The 19,412-nt window shown below is 37.3% G+C and overlaps 1 protein-coding gene across 2 annotated transcripts; it reads right to left on the bottom strand.

The window, feature by feature from the left end:
• Nucleotides 1-208: 208 nt before the first annotated feature.
• dusp22a (dual specificity phosphatase 22a) lies at nucleotides 209-19,204 on the bottom strand. Of its 2 annotated transcripts, XM_082541934.1 has the most exons (8): nucleotides 18,993-19,204; nucleotides 17,980-18,367; nucleotides 17,179-17,212; nucleotides 16,464-16,546; nucleotides 15,052-15,101; nucleotides 12,128-12,202; nucleotides 11,745-11,916; nucleotides 209-1,776 (listed from the first exon to the last, which is right to left on the bottom strand). In XM_082541934.1, the coding sequence occupies exons 2-8, from the start codon at nucleotides 17,998-18,000 to the stop codon at nucleotides 1,579-1,581; spliced, it is 633 nt and encodes a 210-aa protein (XP_082398060.1). In that variant the 5' UTR covers nucleotides 18,001-18,367; nucleotides 18,993-19,204; the 3' UTR covers nucleotides 209-1,578. The 2 variants fall into 2 exon arrangements, with proteins under 2 accessions (XP_082398060.1, XP_082398059.1); XM_082541933.1 differs by lacking the exons at nucleotides 17,980-18,367; nucleotides 18,993-19,204 and having other exon boundaries at nucleotides 17,179-17,251.
• Between the last annotated feature and the right edge of the window lie 208 nt (nucleotides 19,205-19,412).

Genomic DNA, 19,412 nt, shown 5'->3' with positions numbered 1-19,412 from the left:
ACTTACGCTTCACTTCTTGGAAGGCTGGCTTCATAACGTAATCCTTATTTTAGACTGATATTTGTTTCATTATGTCAAATAATGAAAACCTTAAGGAAAAAAATGAAATTAATTTCATTATTTTAACCATTGTAACGTTTTATCCTCAAATATACATCTCAAGCTAAATCTGCTTTTTATGCTTTACTATAAAGACAAAGACACACCGTTATCTTCATAGGGTGGATTTATTAACAATTCCATTATTTCTCCATCACTGCATTTCATTATAAAACACAACAAACAAAACACCATAAATACACAATTAGGACAACAAACATTATCCACAAAACTATAAACAGAAATTCTTTAAAAATCTGTTTTGACACAGTAAAAAGATAACATCAGAGCTTCGGTAAAATCAGGAAGACTTTAACATTTGGACTACAGACATCCTGAATATGTAGTTATACTTTAAATTCAAATTCCCAAATTTAACCTGCTGTTAATAAACTTAAAGGAACATTTTGCCTTGTTTTCAATATATTTTTAGGTGTCACTCATAGTGGTTTATTTGTAATGTCCACAGTGCGGTCTCCGTGTGTCAACCTACTTAAAAAGGTTTGGCTCTTCTTTAATCCTGTGTGCCTGGTGAGGGATAACTTAGTACCAGTCCTCTCAGCCCTGCAATGAATGCAAAGAAGAAATAATTGCTGGGAACTGATAACAGTTTTCTTTTTAGCCTCACAATATTCTGCTAGTTTATATAAAGACTTGTTTTGTTGTTTTGGTGTGGATTTCTGATACTAGATTTTGTAACAAATATTGGTACAAGTGGTGTGTACACAGCTTGGAATTTTCTCTACGATGAACCAAATGAAAGTGAAAGTGCTAACTATACTGAAAGAGCAGTATCCAACTATGTCAACATGAATACTGTAAATTACATAGGCAGTGATAAACTCATTGTTTTGTGATCTTTGTAGGTGGCTAGTACAATGCTTATGATGTATGTTGCAGCTATTTATAGGTAGGATGAATGTAACAACAAATTTCATGCTGTCAAACCTACAAACACAAAAAGCAGTGCTGATATGCAAACTTGTACGTATCAAATCAACCATCAGTTTGGTTTTAGATTTAACTGAGATTTAACAGACTAGATATTTATATAACTATAGGCAAAATGTTCATTTAAGATGCCGTTAGTTGATTATGGCATTAAGGCTGCTGAGCTGAACATTGCAGGAGTCCATGTGGAAACAAAGGTCATCACTCATCATGGCTAAGGTGCTGAGGTGTTTAGAGTAAGGCGTCTGTGAGCACCAATACCCCTGTTTTGGTTGTAAGGGACTGTGGCGGGTACTGGTAGTGGTTATAGGTCTGTAGCACAATTCTAAATCAACCTCCATCTCTTCTTAAAAAAACAGACGCGAATAAAGTAAAAAGTGCTCGATATTATCTTATGCTTTTAGAGTTGTATGAATACATGTAGGTTAGATATGACTGAGGGTTGATTTGGAAATGAGTACAGAATAGTGGGTGCTGCCTATTTCCAGGCAGCAATGGGAACAAGTTTGGCATGACCAGACTTGTGTTTCAGCCGCTTCCTTCATCATCACCATCAGCATCAGCATTGGATCGCATGGATGGGTAGTCACTGACAGTTATCCAGCTGTGATCACCTCCCCTCTTCTGGCTCTGCTGTTGCTCTGTGTACTGGCTCAGCAGGGCACCCACCTGCTCCTGGTCATTGAATGGACTGGGACGGAAACTTGACCGTAACCATACTCTGTACTGAAGAAGAGAGGGGAAAGGAAAACAGTTAATTAAAATAACATTTTTTATGGTTAAGATCAAACTACATAATACAATTTTACATAACTCACTGCCATATATTTTATATACACGAAACAGGCAAATATTTCAAGCCTTATTTGTTTTATTTTTTTAATGACAATAATTCATAGCTTATAAAAATCAGAAATCCAGTATCTCAAATTAATAACATTTTTTCAAATTGAAAAAGAATTTACCATAAGAAATATCCAACTTCTGACAAGTACGTTCATTAATACACAATACTTTGAGCTCCTTTACCACTAAATACTGCATCAGTGGAGTGTGGCATCGAAGCAATTAGCTTGTGGCACTGCTGAGGTGTTACTGAACACTTCGGCAGTGCCGCAAGCACGGCTTTAGCCTGTCTTTATTTTTGGTTCAGGTGTTTCTTGTCTTCCTCATAGTTTATCTGTGGGGTTAAGGTCAGATGCAATAGAGAGTTGGCTGGCCAGTCAAGCATGGTAATGCCATGGTTACCAAACCATTTGGTAGCAGAGTCTTGATGCATGCTCAATCATCCATGATCATCTGGAGCATTCGTCACTTAGATGAGTGACAAAATGTTTCTCCCACTAAAAACACTACAACTAGATGAATAGAATCAACTTTCTGGCATTTGGCATGAGACACTGTGGGCAGGTGATGAGTTCTGCTGGAAAAGGAAACCAGCATCACCATAAAGCTTGTCAGCAGATGTGTGCATGGAGTACTCTAAAAATCTGGTAGACAGCTGCACTGACTTTGACTGGACTAAGCACAAAAAGCACCAAAAGAAAAAATGGCACCCCAAATCATCAGACTGTGGAAACGTCCCGCTGGACTTTCAACACCTTGGATTCAGTGCCTCTATGGTTTTTCTTCAGATTCTAGAACTTAAGTTCCCAAATAAACTTCTACTTTCACCTAAAAAGAGGATTTTGTCCCCCTGAGCAAAAGTCCAGTTCTTTTTCTCCTCAGCACATAAGTCTCCTTTGATACTGTCTCCGATTCAGGATATGACTGATATTATGAATGCGACAGTTGTAGCTCCTTTGCCAAAGACTGTGCTTTGTTGGCTCCTGATGCACTAACACCAGCCTCTGTCCACTCCTTGTGAAATTCACCCAATTTCTTGGCTCAACTTTACTCTCAAGGCTGTGGTCATCCCAGTTACTTTTCCTACCGCATTTTTCCCCCCTCAGTCAGCTTACCATTAATATGCTTTCATGTAACACTCTGGGAACTCAAGTTTTTTTTAACCAATGATTTCCTGTGGCTTGCCCTCCTTGGGGAGGGCGTTGATGATCATCTGGACAACTGTCAACTCAGCAGTCTTTCCCATGATTGTGGTTGCATGTATTGAACTAGACTGAGACATGCACAATATTTACACTGACTGAATAGTAATCTTCAGATTTTCATGAGCTAAAATCCATATCAACACAATTAAAACAAAAAATTGCAATGTTTCACCATGTAATGAATTCAGGACATAATTTTAAAATGTAAAGTGTACTAAGTTATTTGAAATTTTAAAAAAAACAACAAACTTTTACAATATTAGTTGTTTTTTTTAGATTTGCTAGTATAGTGACTTTTTATTATAACTGTATTCATACTGTAAGTTACAATAACAAATATACAACATAAATTGTCCTCCCTAAAATTCACAGATCTCCTTGAAACATAGTTGCCTCATACCACATCTACAGTGTCTTCAAACAGTACATTAGTCTGCTTAACATTGAGAAACAGGTGGATTATAAGCTATAAATACATATCCACCCAAGTTTCATTAGAGAACATGTCAAAAGAATAGTTTGAGTATTCATACCGAAAAGCTAAATTTACAGAAAGTAGCGCAATTAAAATGGTGACACACTTGTTTAGTTTTTTTCATGGAAAATGCAACTCTCTTGTTCCTCTTTTTCTAAACCTATATGCAATTTGTGCAGCTTTGTGATCATATATATATATATATCTATATATTAGAGATGGCACGATACCACTTTTTTATGTCCGATACCGATACCGATATCATAAATTTGGATATCTGCCGATACCGATATGAATCCGATATAGTGTTTTTTAATCAACAAAACTGTTTTTTAAAATATCTTGCTGCATTTTGCAAGTCTGCAAGTTCATACTCAAGTTTAAAACAACAACTACACTAAAGCTATTCTGTTATACCTGTATACAAAAAAAATATTTCATAGTTCAGCAATACTGATCAATCTAATAAACTTAGACCTACACCATCCTCCCTATTCTGGTATTTTAAAGAGTACTTAGCGTAAATATTAAGCAACCTAACTAATAGGGTTCCAACTCCCAGCAACAACAAAATTAAATAAATAAAAAAATAGGGAACCACCCCTCACGCGCCACCTCATGATGCTTAATCGATGTAATCAACCTTAATTTGATGCAGTGTGAAAAAAAATGCACAGAAATCAATTATTTTTCAAGAAATATTAAATAGATTCAACATCTTTCTTCAACAAAATTGCAGACTGCACAGATGGTACCTTCCCAAAGTAAAAAGTACTATAGCTTACTAGGGTATATATATTAGACTTAATAGTCACTATGTACAGTAATTGACTTCTATTCATTTTACATCAAATTAAAACTTTGGGTGTCAGATAATTATTTATTAAAAGCTAGACATTTTAAATGAGAATAAGAAAGAAAAGTATGTCTTTGTGCCCCCTTTTCCCAGTTAATGCCCTATCGGCCCCCCTGGCTAAACTTTGCTAGATCCGCCCCTAGAAAGTAATATTAAATACATTCTAACAACAGCTGATCAAGCTTAAACGTGCTGCTGTTGTTCAGCCGCTGGTTTGCTCTTTCTGGCGCAAAGTGGACCAAAAACAAACGAGAGACAGACTCGCGACAGAAAAGCCGATCAGCTGATTTAAGCAGTTTCACGATTGAAGTAGCAGCCGGAGAGCGAGAGGCAGTCGCTTGTTAACCTTAACGTGGGAATGCTTTACAAACATTCAGAGATGGACTTACACACTTGCTTTACTTCTCTCGGGGATAACTTTGTCGGAGATGAAATGCCAGGTTGCTAGCGAAGCTCCACATGCTATCCAGACCACCGACAGGTCCTGCATGCCACAGCTGCTCTATCACGTGATGCATACTGCTCCGACGTGCTAACGTTCTGAGGTGAGTTACGGGTGTTGCAAGTTTTGTGAGGTGCTTTCGTGATATTTAATGGATCGGATTACATTTTTTATTTTTCTCCGATATCCGATCCAGTAATTTAGGTCAGTATCGGACCGATACCGATACGTAATATCGGATCGGTCCATCTCTACTATATATAGATACATATCTATGTCACCAGAGATACAAGTGTATTTTGAACCTTCTATGAAGTATTTATATTATTTATATTTAAAGTATATTTTAATTTAATTTAAACTGTCTTATGTGTTTAAAAGGGAAGTGTGTGTGCATGTAAGTGAGAGCGCAAGAGAGAGTTGAATGAAAATTTGCTGCTCCAAATTGTTAAAAAAAAAGTTTGTTTCCTGATCCAATAACACCGAAGTGAACTCCTTCAAATGATTGTAGTTAGGGGTGGGTGATATATAGACTATGTTCGATATATTGCAAGTTTTCCCATGTACGACGGTTAAAGTGGCTTTATCGTAACCATCAAGTATAAATTTCCATGGCAATATTGAACTGTCTGCATGTAATTCACTGTGAGGTTTATTTTTCCCCCACATGCTGCAAATGCATCATTAATCAGCCCCTCCCAACCGAAAAATGTTCTACCTGGTACACATGCGGTGAGCATGTGTGTTTATATACTACCAGGTAGCGAGAAATATGGCAACAGTGGGAATTTCAGAGGAGCGAGAGGATGAGACTCACTGTCATTTGTATTTCACAAGGAGGACATCAAACAAAATGCGGTAATTTGCAAAACGTGCTGTAAAACTATTGCCGCAAAAGGTAGCAGTACCCCAAATTTTTCCCACCAGCTGAAAAGTCATTCATTGCAAAATGAACAATGTTTTAAAACTCTGCATGTCAATGTCTCCCTACACACCAAAGAAAATGTTAAATAAACCAGCTGCGATACCTGTGAATGTTCTTGGTCTAGGGTTGACCACAGAAAGAGTCTTACTGTGAAAAACCTCTGTGCAACTGATGGTTAAAAAATGGTTAAAATAAAACATTTCGATTCATTCAGATGTTTTTTGTATTCAAAGTTGGAAAAAAATATTGAATGGTTGATTTGAATGAGTATACCAGTGCAATTTCAGGCACTACATGCTTGAAAATAACACTTGTTTTTGGAGGTTATTTAAACATATCGTGATATATATATATTGTGTATCGTGATACAGCTTTAAAAAAAAAAAAAAACAATATTAGATTTTCCTCACATTGCCCAGGTCGAACTGTAGTACAGTTTATTGACTTTTCAGAGCTAGATATAAACACTAGAAGTCGCTAGAAGGGGTGGTTATCAATAAGTGTATTATATGCAGCAGCATTACTTTGCAGTAAACATTTAAACGTTTGTTTAATAAAAGGTCAAAAAGGGAGGAGCTGTAATGATGTCCAGGAATTCTTCAATTATTTTGTGCAATACCTTACTCTTTAATGAAGTGAAAGTCTCCATCTTCCTAAAATTAGTACTGTCACACTCACCCTAAAAACCAAACAGAGCACAACTGACTCATAATATTAACAGAACTGTAAAAATTAATAACAATTCAAAGCAAAGATTTAAGATAAGCCATCAATAAACTCAGTCATATCCGAATCCTGTACAACACCTGCTCTTATCTGTCATTATACCATCTTGATAAAGAACATGAATCATGTCAGAAGTGTTTCACGTGGTACACAAACTGAAAGTAGAAACTCATAAAATCGGTAGAAGCTCACCCAGTGATGAATTTGTTCAAGTCATAACATTAGTAAATTCTGACAAGGCTCCAGTTTATTGCCCAACTTCACAATGAAGGCAACATGAAAGATCTGCACCTTTTTAAATTCATCATGCTACTCATAAGCAGATAGATCTGTGGTCATCACTGCCACCACTCACCAGTGCACCTGCACACCCACACAAACAAGCTTTCCAATTGTCAGATTGTTCTTTTTGTAAATGACAACTCAGTGATCCAGTTACAAGCGAGCATTTGGCTGGGTTACAATATTATGATATGTAGCAAATTTATAGATAAATTTAAGGCTTTTTAGAGAAATTGAAATTTAAAAAGCCTGGAGCTGTTTTGCTTCATTCAGTTTCAGGAACTTGTTTTTCTAACCTTTGTTGAACTTTTACAGAATGTCTACAGACTACAAAGCTTTAGTCACTATGTATATTACGCTGTATCTCACATGCACTGCAACCATGACCACTGATACACAATGTTGCTAGAGCTGTATTGAAGACATTGCTGAATTCAGATTCTTCACTTTCTATCTGAGACACATGTGGGAAAATCACAAATACACAAAACCTATTTCCCTTTAAATCCTCGAAGTCAATGCAAAGTCTACAAATAATGACCATTTTTTTTTCCAGTCATGTTATTTTGCAAGATGCTGACAGTAATGGTTAAACACGTGATGAGCAGTACCGAGCTAATGCAATCCCAGCAAACCCCCTACAGTTCCCCTTCTGTGTGCAACGACTACTTAAGTGCCAATGGAATGGAATCACAGTTAGAGCTATCGCTAAATAAATTAGATAAAATTATGCAAAATGTTTAAGCCAGTGTTTGAAATATTATTTCAAACACTGGCTTAAACATTTTATCTATCTATCTATCATATATATATATATATATATATATATATATATATATAAATTATTATTATTAAAACACTTTACAGTAACATTACCAATAAATTAAAAATGTATGGTTAATTAAACAAATTAGTTTTTACTATTAAACTAATGGTAGAAAGTTTGGGAACAACTGAAGTAATCTAAACTTATCTGGTTAATAACTGTTGTTTGAAACATGTTTTGGATAGTTATAATGTAAACATGCAACTGATACTTAGAATACTTGTTTTAAAGAGTATACTGGCAGGTAGGGTGGCAGTGGTTTAAAATCACAAAACTGTGAACCTGGAGACCACAGTTTGTGTCCTGTTTCATGAACTGTTTAATTTCATTTTCACTTTTGTTTACTTAGGCTTTGTCTTGCTTTTGGTTAGGCGTAGGCACCAAGATAAGTCAGGTTTACAAAAAGGTGAGCTTTTCTGTTAAATTCAAGTTAGGAGAAGGACCACTCTTAATGTTGCCAACAAGCGTCCACCACATGGCTGAAGCTAAAGGAAACCATGGATATATTTGAGATTTTCTTTAAATACACAACCATACTTACCTGGAAATATTTTCTAGAATAAACCATACAATAGGAAGTTAAAATTCACATTTAAAGGGGACCTATTATGGTACTTTGCATTGCCATGTTTTTATTTCTGGACTATGTGGACTTTATCTGATTCATAGTTTAGTTCTTCTAAACTTTGGTGCAGTTTCTTAATTCCCACTGTATTTGGACAGTTGACTCAAAGGCTGGCGAAACAAGCCATCCTTAAGCTGCGAAAACAGAAAAAACCCATCTGAGAAATTGCTACAATATTAGTAGTGGCCAAATCTACAGTTTGGTAAATCCTGAAAAAGAAAGAAAGCACTAGTGAACTCAGACATCCACAGAAGACAACAGTAGTGGATGATCGCAGAATCATTTTCATGGTGAAGAGCAAACCAAGTGAACAACACTCTCCAGGAGGTAGGCGATATTCAAGTCCACCATAAAAAATTTAAAAAAAAAAGACTGCATGAAATTAAATACAGAGGGTTCACAGCAAGGTGCTAGCCACTCATAAGCCTCAAGAATAGAAAGGCTAGATTGAGAAAAAAAAAAAAAACATCTAAAAAAGCCAGCGCAGTTCTGAAAAAACATTCTTTGGACACATGAAACCAAGATCAACCTCTACTGGAATGATGGCAAGAAAAAACAGGTATAGAGTACATTATAAGAACAGCTCATGATCCAAAGTATACCACATCATCTGTAAAACATGGCGGAAGCAGTATGATGGCTTGGGCATGCATAACTGCCAGTGGCACTGGGACACTACTGTTTACTGATGATGTCTGTGAAGGTTCTCAGTCATCCAGGTCATCGTAATCTAAGGAGCTTGGAAAGAAAAGCGTCTGGACTTGTTGCTTGAAGATGTTTCACCTCTCATCTGAGAAGCTTCTTCAGTTCTAGGGTCAAAATGTGGAGAGTTCCAGATTTAAGCCCTGCGGGAGTGTCCCCCCAAGAGGGACCTCTACCTAATCACACGAGCCAAGGTGTGAAAATGAGTGTAGGTCACAATCAGCCAAGGTTTCGGGTGAGCTCACTGTGAAACCTAGCCCCACCCTATCATGTGATTTCCTGAGGTCAAATGGCCCAGGATGTGAGTGGGCATTAAGGTGTCTTATTGATGATGTGACACAGTACAGAAGCAGCTGAATTAATTTTTGGGGTGTTCAGAGACGTACTGTCTGCTCAAATCCAGCTAAATGCAGCCAAATTGATTGGGCGGCATTTCATAATACAATGACAAAGGACAATGACGCAAAACATACAGCCAAAGCAACCCAGTGGAATATTTTTGAATGGCCAAGTCAGTCACCTGATCTTAAGCACAATAAACATGCATTTCACTTGTTGTAGACTAAACTTTAGACAGAAAGGCCCACAAACAAACAGCAACTGAAAGAAGCTGCAGTAAAGGCCTGGCAGAGCTTTAAAAAGGAAGAAACCCAGCATCTGATGATGTCCATGAGTTCAAGACTTCAGGCTATCATTGCCAGTAAAGGGTTTTCAACCAAGTATTTGAAATGAACATTTCAATTTTAGTTTTTCAATTTCTCCAATTACTTTTGAGCCCTTGAAATGAAGGGAGTGTGTTAAAAATTCTTTAGTTCCCCTTTTTGTTGTTGTTGTTCAAACCACCAAATTAAAGCTGAAAGTTTGCACTTCAACTGCATCTGAGTTGTTTTATTTAAAATTTATAGTGGTAAGTCCTTTAGTTGGTTACGAGAGGTGTAGAAGTGTGTCATGGGAGTTAGGTCCTGGATCAATAGGAAGTGCAACAAGTTGTCCATAGAATCTACGAAACAAAGGCTCACAGCTCTGGACAGAGGCCATGGGAATAAATGGCCTTTTCTCCCAAAACCTATCCAGGGTACACTCTCAGCTGCAAGTACAATAGTATGAGGGCAAATCCATGCAGAGCTTAAAAGGAGCAATAGTGAAAGAACATCTTGGAGAGAAAGGTGTCACACAACACCAGCCTAAGAGCAGACCAAAGCAACCTTTCAGAAGAAAAAACATTCAATAACAAGTCTCCAGAATTAAGACCTGAATAGGACCAGGACCTGACATCCAAACGTACTGGGTAAAGAAGCTAACTGCACTTCACAAAAGCCTGGCAAAAAACAAATAAGTGGGATGCTAACAGCAGGTGTTCATCCAGGTGTTCAGACTGGCTAAAGCGCCATCTACTGGTTGATAGAGCAAAACATCAAGACTCTAAGAACAGTAGTCTAACCTGAGTATGGCTTGGAATGATGAGAAGAAAGTCTAAAACTCAGTAATCTACACATTGGAAGTACCTCCATGAGGTAAAAAAAAAAAAAAAAGATGATCAGAAGCCAGCTCAATAGAGGGAATAAGATCTAAGATATTATAATACACATGCTTTATTGGTCATCAGCTACCCATCTGGAAGAATAAGCTGGCCACAGAAGGACATGGATGCCACTCATGATCGATGTGCAACTTGCTAAGAAACATTTAACTAAATATTAGTCTGGGTGTATGTATATATTTGAGCATGTATTTTTACTTTCGATCCTGTATGAATTAGACAAAATCTCAAATAACTTCAAACTTGTGCACCCACTTCTTGTTTTTTTAAAGTTACTGAAGATGTATGCTGCATAATGATTCCACCCAATGAAAACCCAAAATTACAATGACATTCATGCCCATGATGAGTGGATGTAAACTTGACGACAACCTTATGCATATATGTATTTATATATAAGAAAAAAGCAAGGTAATATCTGAAAGTGCATGAATCAAAACTAAAAACATTACAGGAATGTTTTTTTAAATGTGTGATCACAAATTAGGCATTCTAAAAGTTAAAACAGCTATGCAAACCTGTGAAGCTGCTGGTGGCAAAAACAAAACAAAACACAAGCTATTTTTTAGAAAGGTGAGAAATGCAGAGATGATCCTCCTTGATGTGCAGCAGAGGAGCATTAGAAACCCTTGCTATGAGTTCTGAACCTAAGAGTTAGTACTAAGATGTGTTAGTGATTGAATGCAATATTAAGAACTTATGTACTATTTTAAAGACTGGATTACTGATTGACTAAATGAGTAATTGGCTTGCGTATACAAAAGACCATTATGCCATTGTGATATTAAAATATTTGAGGGTTTGTAAACCATTGCATATAACAGAAGATGTGTGCTGGTTTAGTTTTCCAGTTGTAAATCTCAGATCTGTCATTTCAAACAAATACTTCTTGTCCTCAACAAGAATTACAAGCAATTTAAAAAAAAAAAAAAAAAGAATATAAATAGGTATGCAGCAGTTGAACAGATTAACAGTTGCTAGACTGACCACAGACTGCCTGTGCTGTGTAATGGTGTATGTGTCATATCCTGTGTGCATGTATGTGTGTGGGTCTGTATCACAAATAACAGAGCACAAGAGTTTCTACAGAATGCCAGTATACCACAAAGCTACTGCTAGAAAAAGCACTTTAAAATTTGACTTTAAGCGGAAACACTGAAGTAGTAAAAGGGAATTGGATGCATTCTGTAGGTAGTGTACAGTGTGTGTGCATTCATGTCTTCTCTGTTTCTTTGCATGTTTACCTCTGAGACTTGTGTAGTCTGGTACTCCTGCAGCTGCTGCTGGAAGCCATAGTTTGGCCCAACAAAGGAACGAACAGCTTTGACAGCAGACAGACACTCCTCCCAGCTATAGTGGGTGACAGTCATCAGGTAGGCCACCACCATGGTAGTGCTCCTTGATACACCTGCAAGGCTGCAAGAACACAAAGGACATTTGGCTTATTTGGTTCTTTTCATTAAGCAGCTGGATGTTTAATACCTTACTTCCTACGGTTAACTGGTAAAAAAATGGGACAGGCCACAAACCATCAGGACAAATGTCATGTTGACTGTGAAAGTACCTAAAAAAGACGGCTGACCTGTTCTGGTTTTGAGTAGGAAGCTGGCTGGATGTAAATACCTACCAGTGAACTAGACAAGATCCACCATTCAAGCGACATTCATGGATGAAGCTAATGCAATCTTTAAAATGCTGCAGTCTGGAAAGACATAAAAAAAGCACAGTAAAGTTTTCTGAGTCAATATAGTATTGCTCATCAAACAGAAAACAACAGTTCACTTTTACTAAGGTCATAGTAACATTTAAGGAGTGTAAAGCTAAAAATGGAATACACATTATAGGATATGAAAAAGGCCACCTTGAACTGAAACTGTGTTAAAGGCCCAAACATTGTGGTTCCATAAAGGTTGTTAAAACCATAATAATATACTAAGATTAGCTGTGGAAACTACAGATTACTCTCAGATTTAGAGATAAGTTCAGAAATGTGTGAGGTAGTTTCAACAGATTTATGTTATATCTCAGAAACAGGAGAACATACTGTGGTGTGTTTTTTTTTCCCTTTAGCTACTCCAAGCTGTCATGTGAGAAAGAGGTTGGGTATGCTCAAACAGAGAGTCTGTGGTCGACCAGAGCACAGACAGTAGGGACAGACAAGGGAAGTAAATGCCGTCATTTTGTCTTAACTGCAAAATTTGGTCTTTTTCCAGCGCTGGGTTACTCAGTGCGAACAGAGGCATCGTTTTAGGTTTACACCAAAAATACAGCAAATGCCATTTCATGGGTAAATTTAGAAAATAAATCACCGCTAATTGTAAGATTGCAAAAAATCCACACAAAACATCTTCCAATATAAAGCAGCATAATGCAATGCTATTGCTCCTTAAATATCCTCCTTATACACTGTCAGGAAACACTGCTGGTGTTTTGCATAATCAAGAATTGCATGGCTGATAGCGCTGGTCTCCTGAGGAGCAGATGCTGGTTACTCAATAGCAGACAGGGTAACAGACTGGGGCTAAAATAGACTGTCACTTTACTTTTTTCCTCCTTCCTGAGATCCAAACTCTTCTTTAAAAGATGTCTCCTCAGCACTTTGTTCTGTCATCCTAGCACAGAAGTTTCCGGCAGTCTTGTTTAATATGCAGAAAACTAAGTTGTGACAAACATTTACGGTTAAGTAGAACTGAATAGGAGAACACTGGAATAAAAAATAGTCCTCTAGCAACAAAAAGCTGTTAGATTACTGTATGTTTAATATGCAAAATGAGCTTCTGTATTTCTATGGTGGTTTTTAAAAATATTATTATATTAATATGCCTAAAACAACAACAACAACAAAAAATCATTTTTAAAAAAAAAGAGCTTCCTTAGTTATGACCAAAGCACATCACGTTGATGCAAATGCAAAAGTTTACACCTTCATGCTCTACGCACACTAACAGACTTTCTCAGAGAAGGTTCAAAAAAAAGGGGAACCCCTGGCTCTCTACAAATATCTACATACATTGTTAGCAACTATATAAATAACATTTAATGCCATTTCAATTAAGCACTTGCTGTCTTGGGTGTGAATTCCTCATAGCATTTACTGTCTTCAGTGTGAATTTCACAAAACACTGACATCACAAAATGCATAGAAGCTTAAATAGGTTTAATCTGCTTGCTAGTTGCTAGATACATTTATTTTGTTATGCTCCTCGTTGTCTGCTGCACAAATAACAATTAAAAAAAAGGGCTGTTTCTGCAGTCTGACCACAGTTTTGCTGTATTAGTATTATTTCAGTGATTTAGGACATAGGTCTAAGATTTGCTGTCACTTTAGTTTTTTTTTGTATAGTATGTGATGATTCCTAGCGAGGAAGTATCTAAGCACATCAACCTTAATCCTTTTCTGCTGAACTGAAGCAATCATAGAGGTTAAGGTTTTTCAGAAAGCTTTAAACTTTTACAAAATGTGAGACAGTTTCTGCTGTGTACCATCACCATGTAACAGAGGCCATCACATGTAATGACAGGGGCCCCTAGATCATGGCATGCATGGTGGGACGGCAGTTGGCCTCACACTCGCATCACTCAGACCAGTGATTGTGACAGAGGGGGTTTATTAAAGCCCTGGGTGGTCGATGCAAACAGCCAGATGTCACACTTAGGTTTCCTTCCTCTGCTGCCTGAGGGAAGGACGCTTGATTGCGACAGTGGAGGTCAGACATCTCCAGCCCAACAATCATCAACTTCCAACCAGCCACTAAACCTCAGTTCTCACTAAGTTACATTTGACTCAGTACTACTTTTTTACAAACTAAAGCAAATAAAGTTCCCCTTCAAATCAAGGAGAGGTTGAGTAACTGTGGAGCTCAAAGTAACGCTGAGATTTTTTGACCCAACAAGGTAAAGTCTTTGACATAATATACTGGAGATTTATCAAATTCCTACTAATGTCCCACTTGTACCTATGCATGAACCCTGACTAACCACGTAGGGCACTAGTGCAGACATAACAACGTAATTCCTCTCCAACGCCAATAAAGACCTTAAAGTAAGCCATCAACCAGGGTCATATGACACTAAAGTTTAATGCTTAAACTCCAACTGAATAATGGCTCTTTACTGTCCCCTCAGTTCATGCTGCAAACTTAAAGCAACAAGGGATGTGTGAGGTCAAAGACTGCTATGACTAATGTGTCGTGTTAGCGCCAGCTCCCAGAGCAGCAACAAGTCAGACTCTGGATGAACAGTGACACATTAAACATACTTACTCATCTGTTATTTTTTCACTTAACCTTTCTCTCACAAGCACGTGAAAAAATAAAAGCCCTCTTTTGCTCAGTCTTTAGGAACAGAATGAAATGAAGTGAATATTAAATAACTTTAATCTATCATTAGATGGCTGTAACTCCTATGTATGACTACTGTTTGAGTTACTGCTCTTCTCCTCTCCTATAAATAGTCTACTGCATACATTTTGAAATTTGCAAAGGAACCAAGACTAGAGGGTGAAAAAGAATCCACCAATGTTTTTAAACCTTCATGTACGTGTTTACTCACAGGTTCTGGCTGGAAGCATCAGCTGCATGAATGCAAAGGTATGTCATGTCCTGCAAAACATTAGTGAAAAATGTTAGGAGACAGGCAACTAAATATTGGACAAGTTGTGTAATACTAATAAAAAGACACTCAAGTGAATTAGTGACATGATGTAGTAGCATCTCAAAAACACAGTGTCTTCAAAAGAAATTCAGCGCTCTGTGTAAGACTAAGAATACTTTCCCAGATTACAATTTTAAGTATTTGAGATTTCATCACACATGGTGTATAATATTATTTAAAGAATGACATTATTATAGATTAAAAAGAAATTACTGGATGCAAAAACAAGCTTAAAACCAGTTAAAGCCACAGTTGGCATGGAGCCCCAACAAGTTTGTTGTACATGTACAATGACAGCAAAGAGCTATTGCAATCTACTCTATTCTATGAAGAGGAGACGAGAGGGACTGTTTATTATCACAGCACGTTTCAAACCCCAATGACCTTTGATGTCATAGGCAACATAGTAATGCTGAACAATATAAATTGTGTATTAACATAAGCTGCCAAAGCTTTCTGCATTTAAAATAAGCATGTCTTGAGTAGTACAAGCGTCTCTGTGATCAACTGACTTTGATATTTTTGTGGCAGATTACAAAAAAATCTGTCATAACAATACAACAAAGGAGGCTCCAAACTGACAGAAGCTAAATTTATACGTAAAAAGAAATTATAGTAATTGGTGTCCTTAGTTTCTAAACGTTTACAGGTTTGTATTAAAATAGGAAGCGGCACGCACGGTAGTAAACACGTCCCTTTTCTGGAAGATATTGCTGGAATCAATTTCAAAATAAGCATACATATATTTTTTATATTTCTTCTGTTTTATTTGTACAATTTTCAGTTAATATATATATGAGGCATGGGGTTTTTTTGAATTTTGTTTTTGTTTAGAAAACATTGTAACCTTTTGTCAGTCTGGTTGTAGATCAATATCTAATGTGTTCCCCTGGTCTTGGTCAGTGTCCAACACTCAAAACAATGCATTTACAGTAAGCAGTGTGTGAAACCAGAGACAATGTGAAACTTACAGAGATATACTACGGTGGTGAATATCGGTGTTCTAAATCATATTTCTCACACTTAACCTTTTTCTTTACCAGAGTAAAAAAAAGTTCAGTTTTACACAAAATAAGATTCTGTCTTTTAATACACATGAACCTCATAATTTATCTGTCAATCTCAGTCTCAAGACTTCAAAGCAATCCAACCATAACTCATCACCACCCCCAGATGGCTGAAAGCACAAATTACATCATTAACATTGCACGCATGACCTTAAAAAAAAACACCAGGTAAGATTTTCCACAGAAAGTAGCAATTTTTAATCATAATACATCCAGAAATACTAACCATGATTTCCCACTAACCTCAAACACCGGTTTTGCATTGTTGTACACAGACAGGATGTGTGTGATGCCATTCTTAGATAAACTTTCTCTGTTTTCTGAATCTGTGACAAGGAGAGAGGGAAACATATCTCAACAGGTCCTTTGGTATGAATCTTACACAAACAATCATGACTTTGACCCGTTACAAGCAGCTACAGAAGCAGGTCTGTGAGTAGTTTGTTATCCTGCAACATTACTTAGTACAGATGGGCAAGTGGTCACTTGTCCCTGTCATTTTAGCTATATTTAGCCATTATACTCTTACCGTCATCAAGGAAGCTAAAGTTAGAATGTTCCAAATGCCATATTAACTTGAGGAGGTTGCATCGGACTAGAGTGAAACACAAGGCTCTGGATTGTTATTTTAGTTTTTATGCCACACATTGTAGCAGTTTAATTTTCTTGTGGGCAAGACTTTACAATATTACATTATTTTACTCTTTAAGCTACGAATATATGTGCTTAAAAGGGAGGGCTTATGTTAAAAATCTGCTTTCACTTTTTCATATAGAAGATTAAGTTATGTTGAGTTAAAATTCCCCTAATTAAACATTATTTGAGAATTAATGATAATATGTAAAGTGTGCTCAGAGCAAAATATTGTACTCTAATGCTACACCGAACACCTGGCCCAACTGGGCTTTCTATACTGTATGTAATTAAAGCAATAAATCTACATACATGTTTGTCTTACCTCTTATATTCCCAAGGTAGAGTCCATCAACAACCTGTGAAGGAGCAGTCACAGACATGTTGCACTTAGATGTTCATTACAATTCAGCTTCAAGAACCTCGCATGAAAAGAACAAATGTTCTGATTCGAGCCAGATTGGATTTAAAGCTTAAGGCTAAAGATCCTAGTGGAGCTACGAGCAAAGGAAACGTTCCTTATGGCCATACAAGGCTTGAAGCAATGATGCATGGTTATCTGAATGATGTGATGGGTGGCAAACGGCCACTGAGTGTTACTGTACAGCTTTGGTACTATACCTATGGAACAATAGCTGTATGAAGGTAATGAAGTGCTGGATTGATTCTAATGAAATATCTCACTACAGTACCTGAACATTGTTGTGGCAGCTCAAAATAGATGCGGATGACAATTTCATTTTTAGGAAGAAATCGATATAAACAATCTTACTTTTTAATAAAAACAACATGAGTTAGCTTTTTCTTTTAGGAGGACCCTTTTAACTGTCAATTAACAATGACAGTGCAATATCACAGCATCAAAACATGACATGCAGACACAGACACTTAACTTAAGGTTGGCATACAACAGTATTGTAGGTTAGAGTCTAGCACAAGAGCCCTGGCTTGGATCCAAATTTTGTCTTTTTTGGGGTTTTTTTTTGACAGGGCAGAGCGTGTCACGTGATTGATTAGCGACCAGTGATTGGCGCCTGCGTTCACCAGCATCGCTTTGGACTTTTAACCATCAAAAACACCCCCAAACAGCGTAATGACATGACATAAACAACAACAGCAAACCTACCTTATTCATTCCGTTGCCCATGGTATCCCTGGAACAGTCTGCGGTTAGCTAAAAGACTTTAATGCGTTAAAGAGCTAGGATATGGACTTTGAATCCAAAATGCGAGGTTAGCCTGTGTGACTGGACTCTTTAAGCGGTTAAATAACCTTCGCTTCAGACGCTACTTTTGCATATTTAACAGCATTATTAGATTAAACTGCTTTAAAACCCACTTGTATTTGTGTTAGCTTTGACCTCGTTTCAGCCCCAACAACAGTTCCATCATGCTGTGTCGTCTTCCGGATTGTTTTGACGTGAAGTGGGTGCATCTGCGGGTTCATCCGGCGTGTGACATCACAGCAGGCGACACAACAACTGTGCTTTCTCAGCTTACACCTTCAGGGAGAAGCTAGAGATAAAGTCACAATCAGACCTAGTATACAGTATAAGATTTAAACGTAATTTTATGAGGAACACAGAAAACCCATAGTTATCGCTGCAATTTCGCCTCAGCCCCAGCTGGATTTGAACATTTTTCGTAATCTAACCCTGTGTGGTTGTTTAGTCTTTAATGTTAACCCTCTATGGTATGCTGATGCCTTCAGGCAGCAAACAACATTTTTGGTGATCATTATTATTATTTTGTGACACAAGACACCTCCGTGTTTAGCTAATTAACGAGTAGATGAGGTTTTGATCTTTGATCTGGGGGCGGAGCAATCCTTTCCGGGGCCAAGACACAGCTTATAGTGCTAGCTGCTGCTAAGTATGATTTCATTTTTATGCATGTTTAAATTGAAATAAGTTTTTATGGCAGATTCTGATTTAATTTATTTACTAAAACACCATTTTTGGTCTGTTGCCTCAGAGCAGTATTGCGCAGTTAGGCCACTTTTCTTCGGGCAATAATGGTAAAACATTGGCTTTAAATTCTGGTCCTTGGGGCTACTTGTCCTCCCATAAAAGCACAGGATGTTTTCCGATTTTTTCTGTCAATGTGATGTTTGTAAAGATATGACACACATTTCCCTTACCTCACAAAAGTAATGAATATCCCAGATTTCAACCAACCAAGACATACATCTTGTAAAAATTGTCATGCAAATTCCTCCACAACTTTTTCTGATTCTGATAAACTCCATCACAGCTCAGGCGGTAGAGCAGGCCACTTAGTTATTGGAAGGTTGGTGGTTTGACTCCAGTGTGCTCCAGTTTGCAATTCAAATATCCTTGGGCAACTAACCCCAAGCTGCTGTAAACACAAGTAAATGTTGGAAAGCAGTTACATAATGAGCATTGTGCTTGTGCAAATGGGTGAACAGAGTTGTCTAAAGCACTTTGAGTGCTCAGATAGAGTAGAAAAGGGCTATATAAGAACCAGTTCATTACACCCTTCGGTAGAAAAAGAAACAGCCAAATAGTTGCATCTTATTTTCCTCAGAGGTACTGGAGCA

The sequence above is a fragment of the Aulonocara stuartgranti genome, assembly GCF_965226115.1.
Source record: "Aulonocara stuartgranti genome assembly, chromosome: 1".
NCBI lineage: Eukaryota > Metazoa > Chordata > Actinopteri > Cichliformes > Cichlidae > Aulonocara > Aulonocara stuartgranti.
The sequence above is the reverse complement of the archived record's forward strand: the minus strand, read 5'-3'. Positions and strand labels throughout refer to the sequence as shown.

Excerpts from the sequence above, each read along its gene's own strand:
- dusp22a (XM_082541933.1), bottom strand. The coding sequence starts at position 17,236 with ATGTCTGTGACTGCTCCTTCACAGGTTGTTGATGGACTCTACCTTGGG. Across the intron at positions 11,917-12,127 it reads GGATCTTGTCTAGTTCACTG|CCTTGCAGGTGTATCAAGGA; the intron begins GTAGGTATTTAC and ends GTGTTCTTGCAG. Across the intron at positions 1,777-11,744 it reads AGACTACACAAGTCTCAGAG|TACAGAGTATGGTTACGGTC; the intron begins GTAAACATGCAA and ends TCTCTTCTTCAG.